Below are 11,538 nucleotides of genomic sequence, written 5' to 3'. Positions count from 1 at the left end.
ACCATAGCACGGACACGCATGGCGGCAGACCCTGGGTGACAAGCAGGTCTCCGGGCGTGGCAGGGGGTCCGCTAGGGAACGCTGGGCCAGTGTCGCACGAGCGCAGAGACCGAGGGACAGTGCCGTGCCGCGCCTCGAGTGAAGAGCAGACCGGAGGGCCCTCGGCTCCCCAGGAAGCCGCTGTGCAGCCTGGCCAGGCATCCACCTGTCCGAAGACGGGGGGTCTCAGCAGGCAGGCGCCAGTGTCCAGGGCTGGGGCCGGCCCCTGTAGAAAGAACCCGGGTGTTTCGTGTTGTCTGTTTGGGGACCACACCTGACAGTGCTCAGGGGTGCTGGGGGAGCATCCGATGCCAGGAATCAAACGTGGGGCTCCCCTAGGCAAAGCCTGCCTGCCACCTCCGGGGGCCACCTTCGGGGTTTTCAGGAATCTGCCCCTCCCAGTGTTTCTTTCAAAGGAGGGCTGGGGAGACGTTCAAAGGGCCGGAGCACGTGCTCCGCATGTGGGGGCTCCAGGCTGGTTCCCAGAACCTCATGGTCCCTGGAACAAGGAGCAACGGCAGGAAGAGGCCCTGAGCCAGGAGCTCCTGGGTGCCGCTGGGTGTGCCCGAACCCCTTCCCCCAAAGGGGCTGGGGTGTGGTGTGTCTCACCCCTGCAGAGAGGTCAGTTATGGGGCCAGGGACGCAGCACAGTGAGAGCTCTTGCTGGCCTGCCCAGCGCCTCGAAGACCCGTCCACCCAGGACAGCCACGAAGGAGATTAGTGTGAAGGGAAGGGGCGCGGGTGTGCCCGCTCCGGGAGTTGGGGGTGGGTGGTGGCCCTGGACACTGACCAGGACCCAGCAAGTCCTGCTCAAGCGCGGGGCCTCCCATCTGCCCCCCCGCTGGTCTCTCCTGCACGGTTCCCTGCCCGCTCCCTTGGCGCCCAGTCAGCCTGCTAAGGGAGACTTGTCTCTGGGTCCCCTGGTGGGGAGCAGCCGGCAGGGGGTGGGGGGAGTCTATGCACACTGCCCCCCTCCCAGCCCGGCGGTCTTGCAGGGTGGGTGTGGGGCTTCTCCTCTGCCCGCAGGGCCCCGCCCCTCACCCCAGCACGGCGGCCAGGCCTGGCTCTCCCCTCCGAGCCTGTGTTCGTGCAGCAAGACCCCAGAGCTGACCCCAGGTGGGGGAGCAGGGTCAGCGCCCGCCCGGCCCCTCGGGACACAGCTTCTCTGGGGTGCTCCTCCCCACCCCCCACCCCCCTCGGCCATGTAAATGCCTTCCCTGCGAGGGTGGGCTCAGGTTTTGTTCCCTGTTAATTGGAGGACAGATTCTCAGTTTGTGGGGGGGGTGTGGAGGAGAAAGGGATTTTCCGGGTCCAGCCTCCCCACCTTTCCAAACGTCAGGGAAAGGGACCTGGGGTTTCCTCCCCTGCACCCCACGCCACCACAGGGACCCTCGGAGCCTCTTGGGTGGGCGGGCTCTGCCGGGGCGTGGCCGTGGGGGGGCTTACTGCACATACTGACCCTCAGCTTTAGGGAGCGGGCAGTCGTGTCTGCGTCCAGCCGCCCCCTCCCTCCCTCCCTCCCTCCCTCCCTCCTTCCCTCCCCGTGGTGGCCCCTAGAGTGGCCGAGCCCAGAGCACCAAAACCAAGGTCTGCAAAGCCTTCAAAGCTGCCACCATGCGTGGCTGCACGATCACCTTCTAAACAGCACAGCTGGGGCCGGGGGCAGCTTGCAGGCCAAGTGAGTCAGAGCCGGGGCACCCCCCACTGCCCCGAGCATGGCTGGGTGTGCTCCCCAAAGCATGTAGATAAAAAACTTTTAAAAGGGAAATTGCCCTGTCAAGTACTTTAATAAAACTTTGTATTTTGAGGTGGGGGAGGGGCTGGAGGGATAGCACAGCGGGTTGGGCGTTTGCCTTGCACGCAGCCGACCCGGGTTCGATTCCTCCGCCCCTCTTGGAGAGCCCGGCAAGCTACCGAAAGTACCTCGCCCCCACGGCAGAGACTGGCAAGCTCCTCGTGGCATATTCGATATGCCAAAAACAGTAACAACAAGTCTCACAATGGAGACGTTACTGGTGCCCGCTCGAGCAAATCGATGACGGCGATACAGTGATTTTTTTTTTTTTATTTTTGGGTCACACCCAGCACTGCTCAGGGGTTACTCCTGGCTTTGCACTCAGGAATCACTCCTGGCGGTGCTTGGGGGACCATATGGGATGCCGGGGATCGAACCCGGGTTGGCCGCGTGCAAGGCAAACGCCCTACCCGCTGATACAGTGATTTTTGAGGGGGAAGCACAATGCAGGGCTATTTCCAGGGCTCTCATCTCGTCTACCTTGGCTCTGTCAAAGGCCTTCTCAACTGGGCACACGCAGGGAGGGCGGGAGGGCGGGCAGTGGGGGTCCTTCCTGGGCTAGGGTGGCTAATCCGAGGGACACCTCGCTTGTCCCCAGAGAGGGAGGCTGGGCAAGGCTCCCTGCCTCAGAGCCGGGATGTCCTCCCGAGTGGCCCAGGCTGTGGGGGTTGCGTCCAGCCCTGGGAAGACTGACCATGTGTCTGCTGAAAACCTCTGGCCCTGAGCTTCTTTCCCTCCAGCCCTGACCCAGCAAGGGCGGCTGGGGGAGGGGAATGATGGGCACCTGCAGGAGGGGCTGACCCAGACTCAGGCCAGCTGTGGGGTCCCTGGCCAGATCGGAAGCCCTCACCTGCCGCATGGGTGTGGGCAGCTGTGTGGCCACGAGGCTGGGCGGTAAGTCCTCAGCATTCCACCCGGGGTGTGGGGCCAGCCCGGACGATGGCCAGGCTGCAGGTGGGGGTGAGCCGAACCCGTGTCCTCAGCCTGTGGCCACACACACACACACACACACACACACACACACACACACACACACACACACATATGCGCACATGCATGCACATGCACGTGCACACACATACACACATACATGCACACACATACACACATGCACACACGCGCACGCACACACACGCATGCACGCACGCACACATACACACAAGCACACACACGCACGCATGTGCTCACACACATACACACACATGCATGCGCACACACATACACACACGCACGCGCACACACGCATGCATGCACGCGCACACACACACACACACACACACACACACACGCCCACCTCGGCCCTGGCTCCGGGCAAGGAGGGCTGCCGTTCCCACCCTGGCCCCGTGCTGGGGGGTCAGCTGGTGCGCTCGCCAGGCAGCCAGCAGGCTGGGAGCACGTGACCGGGGCGGGGGGTGGGGGGACGCGCTGGTCGGCAGCCCAGGGGGTTGGGAGCCTGGCGAGTCCTCGCCAGAGGGAATCCCCAGGGGGACCCCGTTACCAGGAGGCGATGTCCCTGGTGCCGTGGGAAGGGACGTGTCCTCCCAGGAAGACAACCCCCAGGGCCCCTCAGGGCCCCGAGGGGCTGGACAGCCACTTGCTGCCGAGTTGTGGAGCGACAGCAAGGGCGAGGGCACAGTCTTCGTGAGGTTTGTCTTCACCAAGTGCCGGGGGACCCTTCTGGGGGGGCCCGGCGGGAGGCGGGGTGTAATCAGGCACGCGTTTCGGGGAGGGCCACTTCCTGAAGGGGTGACCGCTCCCCCCACTTGCACACATCTCCGTCCCCACGTTGGGGGGCCCGATTCCCCGTCACCCCTTTCCCCATCCAGGGGTGCCCAGGCCCACCTCGCCCCCCGCCCCCGGCCGCCGCAGCGGAGCCTGGGGACAGACCTGGGCCCGACAAAGAACAGGGATTCGAGGTGCTTTGTGTTCGGGTGTTTATTTTTCAAACCCACTTGTCGTCTGGGTTCAGCCGGGGGGAAGCAGCAGCCAGCCGAGGAGGGGCGGCGAGCAGGGTCCACGGCAGCTTTGGGGGAAAGCCGGGCCCGGCTCTGTCCAGGGGGGTTCTGCTGCCAGCCCCCCCGCTGGCCCCTGGGCGGGCAGGGGCCACACCTGGGCTCCCAGAGGCTCTTCCCTGAGGACCACGGGCCAGTTTCCCCCTCACCAGGGGTCCATGTTCCCTCCCCCCACCCCCACCCTCCACTCCCCCCAAACCGTTCAAGAAAATAAAATTAAAATTCGAATAAATACCGACTAGGCCCACATTTACATTTACATGACTGGTCGGGGCGACCCCCCACCCCCAACCTGACAAGGTTTACAGACGGGCAAGGAAGGACCAGCGATGGGGGGGCGGGCGGGGTGGGCACCTGGCCCCGGGGTAGCCACAAGTCCATTCGGGGCTGTGGTGGCCGCACTCGGGTCCAGCATAGCCCTGAGCCGGGGCGTGCCAGGTGAGCGGGAGCTGTGGGCAGCGGGGAAGGCTGCCCCCGGGCCGTGGCCGGCGGGGCCCAGACTGGACAAACGTCCACTTGGCCTCCCCCACGCCAAGAACCACGTCAGGCGAGCAGGGCGTGGGCCTGAGGTGCGGACCCCCCAGCCCACCTCCTGTCCAGCACGTTCAGACGTCGGCCTGGCTTGGTCTTCCGCATCCAGCAGCGCTGGGGGTCCCACGTGAGCCCCCCAGCTCCTGTCTGAGTCCTCTCCCCGCCTCTGAGTGTCCGATTTTATTACACTTTTACTGTCCTGCAAAAAAACCCAAAAAACCCAAAAAACAAAAAACTCTGCCCCCACGTTTTCTTCCCTGTCTGCAAAAGAAGCAGCCGTGGCCCCCTGCGTGGAGGAAAACACCGTGGGCCAGGGAGCGCGTCTGAGCAAGAGCCATCGGGAGAGCGGCCCTCGCCCCAGCCACGGACACCACGAGTAGTTAAAAATAGATTTATACGTGTTTACATATTTATATCTCCCTTGTCCCCACAAGGAATTGACCCTAACAGTCCGGGAGGGAAGGGCTGCACGGGGGCGGGCCGCCACCTCAGCCCTCACTTCCTGGGCGCACGGTGTTGGGTCCCCGCCTAGAGCGGCCTCTCGGAGCCCACAGAGGGCGGCCGGGGGGGAGGGGGGCCCGATTCTTGGTCTGGCTTCCTGATCAGCAGAGGAGCTCAGATGTACGGGCGCACACACGCATATACAGACACCTGCATGCACACGCATGTAACACGCACGCACTCAGGCATGCACACGCAGACATAAATATGCACACACACACACACACACACACGCACGTGCACACCACGTGAAGGTGGCAGAGAAGGTTTCTGAGCAGGCACTAACCCTGGAGGGCAGCTGGGCTCCTGAATACGGGGGCTTCCCCGGGGTCCTCTGCACAGACCAACACCCGCTGGGCTCAGCCCTCGGGCCTCCTGCTGGCTGCCCTGGGCAGAGGGGAGCTGGGGGAAGCGGGGAAGCCGCGGGGGGGCCCTGCTCTGGGCCCCGACTACTCCAGGGCCCGTGCCTCACTCCCGACAGGCTCTCAGGGGACCTGGCTGGCCCCTGCCCTGGGCCAGGAGGGTGACGGCCGCTGGTGGGCCAGCAGGGAACACTGAGCCCCCCTTCCTCTCCAGACCCCAGGAGGCCCCAGGGACCCAGGCAGCCTCAGTCCAGGAGCAAGTAAGGCGGGTGCTGGGTTTGGGCCCGGGGCTCCTCCAAGGGGGGCTCCATGCCTGGGAGACGGGCACCACCCAAAGCCGGACCCTCACTCAACCTCCTCAGCACACGTCAGACGAGGGGTTACGTGGCCCCCAGCCCCATCCCCAGCCGAGAGCCCCACGTGGCCACTGGCCCTCCAGTTTGAGGGTCCCTTTCCTGAAAGGCCCTGCATGCAGCCCTGGACACAGGAGCCGGCCTGAGCGTCCTCACCCTGCCGCCCACACCCCCCTCCCCAGCTCTCCTGGGCCCTCCCCTCTGCACGGGCTCAGGACACCGTCTGGGTGTGTGTGTGTGTTTGTGTGTGTGTGTTTGTGTGTGAGTGTATGTGCGTGTGTATGTTTGTATATAGGTGTGAGTGTGAATTTGCGTGTGAGTGTGTTTGTGTATGTGTGTAGGTATATATGTGGGTATATGTGCATATGAATATGTGTGTATGTATGAATTTGTGTGTACGTGCGTGAATGAGTGTGTGGTGAGTGTATGTGCGTATATGAATATGTGAGTATGTGTGTGTGTGTGCAAGTGTACGTGAGTTCGGGTATGTGAGTTTATGTGAGTTTGTGTGTATATGTATATGTGTGTGCAAGTGTATGTGTGTGTTTGTGTACGTGTATATATGAGCAGTTACGTGTATATATGAGCAGTATATGAGTATGTGTGTGCGAGTATGAGTTTATGTGAGTATGTATATGTGTGTGTATGAGTGCATGTGAGTGTGTGTATGAGTATGTGTGTGAGTTTATGAGTGTGTGCATGTGTATGTATGCGTGTACGCACATGCATGTGTGAGTTCTTGTGTGTGTGTGAGTTCATGTGAGTGAGTCTGTGTGAGTCTGTGCCCGCGCACACACAGAGGGAGCCACTGCCCGAGGCTCTGGTGTTGCTTTGCCGGCCTGGTTCTGGGCCTGTTCCCCGCCAGGCCTGGTGCGGGCCGGGTGTGCTGGTCCCGCGGCGGCCAGGGAGGTGCTGCAGGCCGGGCCCAGGGAGCGTCCAGTGCGGCCCCGGGGGGGGGGGCGGAGGTTGCCAACGGCCCTGTCTGGCTCCTGGCGAGCCGCCTGTGGCTGGAGCCTTGCAGAGGGGCCGGGTTCCAGGACCCCTGGGCCGCGCACGGGCCATTTTCCCGGGCAGAGGAGACCTCGGAGCATCTGGCTTTGCCGAGAGGGAGCGAGAGGGAGCGAGCGGAACCGCAGACTCCTGCCCTGTGCCTGAGGCTTGGGGGGACGCGGGGAGGAGAGCTGGGAGCCAGCCTGTGGCCTCGACCCCCGCCCGACGCCCGCCCGGCCCCTCTGGGGCGGACAAAGGCCGTCAATTACGGCGGCTGGTGGGGACCGTGCTGCCTTTGTCCTTGGGACATCTGCTCCACGCCACCCACTGCCGGCTGGTGACTGCGGCCGCCGGCCCGGGGAACAATGCGCGCCCGTCTCCGACCCACTTCTCGGCCCTCGGGGGCCTTCTGAGCCAGGCGGTGCCCCCCGCCGTCAGAGACGAGACCCTCTCACAAAGCCGCGCGGGGGAGCCTCAGTGGGGGAGAGAGGAGCGGGCTGAGAGGGGCTGGGGCCACGGAGACAGACATGCAGCCCTGGCGAGCCCGGCATGCTGGGGGGGTGCAGAGAGGGGGGCTCCTCCGGGGGCCCAGGCCCTCCCCCTTGGCTCTGCCGCCAGCCTTCCTGTTTGTTTTCCTTCTGCCAGGGTCGCCCCGGTCCTCCCGCCCGTCCATCTGGCCCTGGGCGCCAGGGCCCCTGCTGCCCACGCGGGCTGTCAGGCCGTCAGTTTCTGGATGGTTCTGTTGTAGTACTGCGTGATGGGGGGCGTCAGGGGGTTCCAGCTGTTGGCGTGGAGCTCGATGACCTCCAGCAGCAGCGAGCGGGTCAGCATGGACTCGGAGGGACACAGCATCTTGTCGCGGGCGCTGGCCAGGAGCTCGGCCATCATCTCGGGCAGCTGCTCCTCCAGCAGCCGGCCGGTGCTCTGCAGCTGTGGGCAGAGAAGCGCCAGTCAGGCCCCCGCGGGGAGGTGCCCGGCGACCCCCCGCCCGCGGGGGCTCGGGACAGAGCTCTGAGAGGGCCCGGCCCAGGCCGCCTGGCCACGGGAGAGGATACGCGGGCACCGCCTACGGTGCAGTTCCACAGGCCAGCATCAGCGGGGAGAGGGGGCGGGATGCCGCGCCGGGGGGGGGGGGGGTCAGGGCGGCAAAGACCCCACACCTGCTCTTTTCTCCCTCTCGCCCGCCTGGGGCTTCGCCTCCTACAGGAAGCCTTCCCGGACCAGCACTCCACCCTCCAAAGGGCTCTGATCTGGCCCTAGAAGTGACCTCTGCCTGCTGTGGGACGCCAGGGGCAGGAGGAGACACGAGCCGGGGCTGAGGGCCCGCCCGAGGGGCTGCACGCGGCTGTGCTCTCGAGGGAGGGAGAAGGCCCCCAACCCTGGATCCGTGCCCGGGCCCCTCTCTGTGGCCCCCTGTAGGATTTCACCGGGGTCCGGGGAGACGGCTCGAACTGTCGAGTGCGCCGTGTACGCGGGAGACCCAGGTTCCGGCCCTGCCACTGAACGAGTCACAGCACAGAGCCAGGGTCAGCCGCGGTGCTCGGCTGGGTTGGCAGCAGGGCCAGAGAGCGCCTCAGTGCTTAGAGCAGTGCCCGCCCCCACCCCCGGCCCGCCCCCACTCAGGGCTCTGCTTTCCCTCCTGGGCTTCCTGGACCCGGGCAGTTCCCCACTGCCCAGCCCCAGGGCCGACTGCACGGATACGTCAGCGGGCACCACCTGGGCAGTGTGCACGCATGTGGGCATATGTGTGCATGCATGTGTGTGGATGTGTGCATGCCGTGTGGGCGTGCACACTCAGGCATATATCCATGTATGTGGGTGTCAGGTACACACGTGTGAATATGTCTGGGCATGCATGTATGTATGCAGATGTGTACATACGTGCATATGTGTATGGATGTGTGTGGGTGCCATGTGCATGTGTGTGAATGTGTGCCGGTATATGTGTATGCATATGTGTACATGTGTGGGTAGGTACATGTGTGTTGTGTGCAGCTGGGTGTGAGTGTACTGTCAGCATGTGGGGGGGGTGTGTGCGGTATGCGCATGTATGCAGATGCACGCATGTGTACATGGGTGAAGGTTTGCCAGTGTATGCATACACATGTATGTGTTGCATGAACATGTATGTGAGTGAAGGAGAAGCATGTAGGTGTGTAAATGTGTGTGGGGGCATACATGTATACATGTATGTGTGCCATGTGTGCACGCGTGTATGCTTGTGTGGCCAAGCTCTTCCTCACTGTACTGAAATTGAGCTGAGGACACAGGCCTTTCTCCTTGTCCACGGTGCCCACGGTGCCCAGCAAGTGGACGCAGGGCTGTCCCAGGGCCTCCCTGGAGGTGGGGCCCGGGCGTGCTGAGTCCCTGACGTGGCCTGGAACACACGCGCCACAAGGCCCCTCCTGTCATACCCTGCTGTCCCCGAGGGCAGAGGCAGGAAGACCCCAGGGAGACAGTTTCCAGGAGCAGGGGTCACGCCTTGGGCACAGGAAGCCGCGCCCCTGCCCGGGGCCAACACGGGGGGGGGGGGGCCTTCCTCTGCGGCCCGAGGGCATCTGGGGGCAGGGGTCCTGCAGCCTCCCTCGCTGTGGTCTCCGCGGGATCTGGGCCTCACGGGCCAGGCTGCGCTCCCTCCGCTGAGTCACTTCCCCCGGCCCAGCTGGCACCTGTGACATCATCGTCTGGGGTGGCTGGCACCAGGGAAGCTGATCCTGGGGGCCGGGAGGGGGAGGGCACCCCGGCGCCCACCTACCTCCATGGAGCAGCACAGCACAGCGTCCTCCTTCACGTCCTGGGACTGCAGCAGCTGCGGGGAGAGGCCAGACGCTCAGGGGGGCACCCACCCTCCTGCCTCCCCGGAGAGAGACGACGGGCACATGCGCCCGGACACAGGCTGCCTCCCGCTGGCTGAGAAGGCTGGGCGGGCCGGCAAGGGACAGGGCTGCAGGGGCAGGGAGGATCCGGGCCCCGGGCGCTCCACGGGCTGATGCGGACTGTGCATGAGGAAGACTCAGGTTTAAGTGCCCCGCACGCAGCAGCCCTGGGGCACATCGCAGGGAGAGACTCCTGAGCAATCGCCAGGCCCGAGTGCAAAGTGAGGAGAGAGAGAGAGTGAGAGAGAGAGAGAGACAGACAGACAGACAGACAGACAAAGAGACAGAGACAGAGCCACACAGAGGCAGAGAGGCAGAGAGAGAGAGAGAGAGAGAGAGAGAGAGAGAGAGAGAGAGAGAGAGAGAAGAGAGAAAGGGAGGAGGAGGAAAGAGAGGGAAAGAGAGAGGAAAAGAGAAAGAGAAGAGAGAGATACAGAGAGAGACAGAGGAGAAAAGAGAAAGAGAGGGAAGAGAGAGGGAGCGAGGAGGAGAAAAGAGAGAAAAGAGGAGAGAGAAGAGAAAAAAGAGCGAGAGAGAGGGAGAGAGTGAGTGAGAGTGAGAGTGAGAGGGAGAGGGAGAGAAAAAGAGAGAGCGAGAGGGAGAGGGAGAGAAAGAGAGGCAGAGGGAGAGGGAGAGGGGGAGACAGAGAGAGCAGTCACCAGAGGGTGGTGAAACGACTCCATTTGAGCCTTTCTGAGTCCCGGCCGTGAACCAGCTGTTGAGCAGAGGCTCCGTCCTGGTCTCGGACACTTCCTGTCCTGGCGCTAGACCTCAGACACCAAACCTGCTTCACCCCGGTTGGGCGCCACATACCTGCAAGGGCCCCCACTGTGACTCACAGAGGCGGGGAGGCCTTTCTTCCCTCTCTGTCTCTCTCTCTCTCTGGCCAAACCTGGGCAGTGCTCAGGGCTCTGTGCTCAGGAATTACTCCTGGTGGGGCTTGGGGAACCACTTGGGATGTCAGGGATCGAACCCGGGTCGGCCACGTGCAAGGCAAGTGCCCAATTCGCTGTACTCTCTCTGTCCCCCCGGAGGGCCTTCTGACCAAGACCACGGCCAGGCTGCCGGCCTCCAGGACAGCGACTCCAGTGTGCTTCTGACCCCTTCTCCCTCACCCCACCTGTCTCAAACCTGAGAAGCCCTAGAGCCTCACACCCAACATCCTTTCTGGGCCAGACCCTGTGGTGCTCGGGGCTATTCCTGCCTCTGTGCTCGGAAGTGACCTTGGCGACACTCGGGGCTTCAACTGGGTGTGGAGGGGATGCACGTGGGAGAGCTTAAGCCCTGGACCATCTCTCCAGCCCCGTGCGCTGTGTAAGCACTGAAGTCAGTGGCTTTGGATATACTCAGAGACCTGCACCCATCACGGCCCAGGACCTCAGGATAGCTCCGCCCGTGTCCGCGAGACCCACGGCCAGCTTCGTGCATCGGGCACACTGAAAGCAGAGCCGGTGCCCACCCCTGGCCACAGAACCCACCATACACGTGGGTCATTTGTGCCCTGTGGTGGGGAGGGAGCCCTGCTCTGACCCTGAGGGGCCCCGAGCTTCCCTCAGGGCCTCAGCTGCTCTGCGCCATCCGAGGTGGCCCACGGGGTGGAGGGGCACTGCCTTCAGCACGGCTTCTAGATCTCTCTGGGCCCAACAGCCCTGCTCCCGGGTCTGTTGCTGAGGGATGAGCTTGTGGGCGCGATGCTTCTCTGCAGAGGGGCTGAGAGGGTGTCCCACTTCCTGCTTAGGGAGGCCCTCCCTGGGAGCCTCCAGAGACGCAAAGGCAGTGAACCCACAGACGCTCCAGGCTGAGCTCACAGCACCACAAAAGGCAAGGGAGGAGGCGACAGTCTGTCCACATGGAATGAGGGAGGAGTGAAAGCAGTCTCCCGCACAGAGCAGGCCTCCCCAGCACAGAACACGGTCTCCCCCACAGAGCATCTCCCCACAGGACAGGTCTCCCCACAGAACATGGTCTCATCCACAGAGCAGGTCTCCTCACCACAGAACTCAGTCTCCCCACAGAGCATGTCTCCACAGAACACGGTCTCCCCCACAGAGCAGGTCTCCCCACAGAACACGGTCTCTC

At 63.6% G+C, this 11,538-nt stretch overlaps 1 protein-coding gene across 2 annotated transcripts in view; it reads right to left on the bottom strand.

Moving 5' to 3' along the window:
* Positions 1 to 4,752: 4,752 nt before the first annotated feature.
* Positions 4,753 to 11,538, bottom strand: part of CTIF (cap binding complex dependent translation initiation factor) — a 220,656-nt gene continuing 213,870 nt past the window's right edge. For both annotated transcript variants that reach the window (XM_055129445.1, XM_055129446.1), the window contains exons 11-12: positions 9,339 to 9,392; positions 4,753 to 7,513 (exon numbers count right to left, since the gene is read on the bottom strand). In XM_055129445.1, coding sequence (XP_054985420.1) covers positions 7,298 to 7,513; positions 9,339 to 9,392 — 270 coding nt within the window. In that variant the 3' untranslated portion in view covers positions 4,753 to 7,297. The remainder of the gene's footprint in view (positions 7,514 to 9,338; positions 9,393 to 11,538) is intronic.

The sequence above is a fragment of the Sorex araneus genome, chromosome 2, assembly GCF_027595985.1.
Source record: "Sorex araneus isolate mSorAra2 chromosome 2, mSorAra2.pri, whole genome shotgun sequence".
In the NCBI taxonomy this organism is placed as follows: Eukaryota; Metazoa; Chordata; class Mammalia; order Eulipotyphla; family Soricidae; genus Sorex; species Sorex araneus.
Note: the sequence above shows the minus strand (reverse complement) of the source record. Positions and strands in the feature narration are given on the sequence as shown.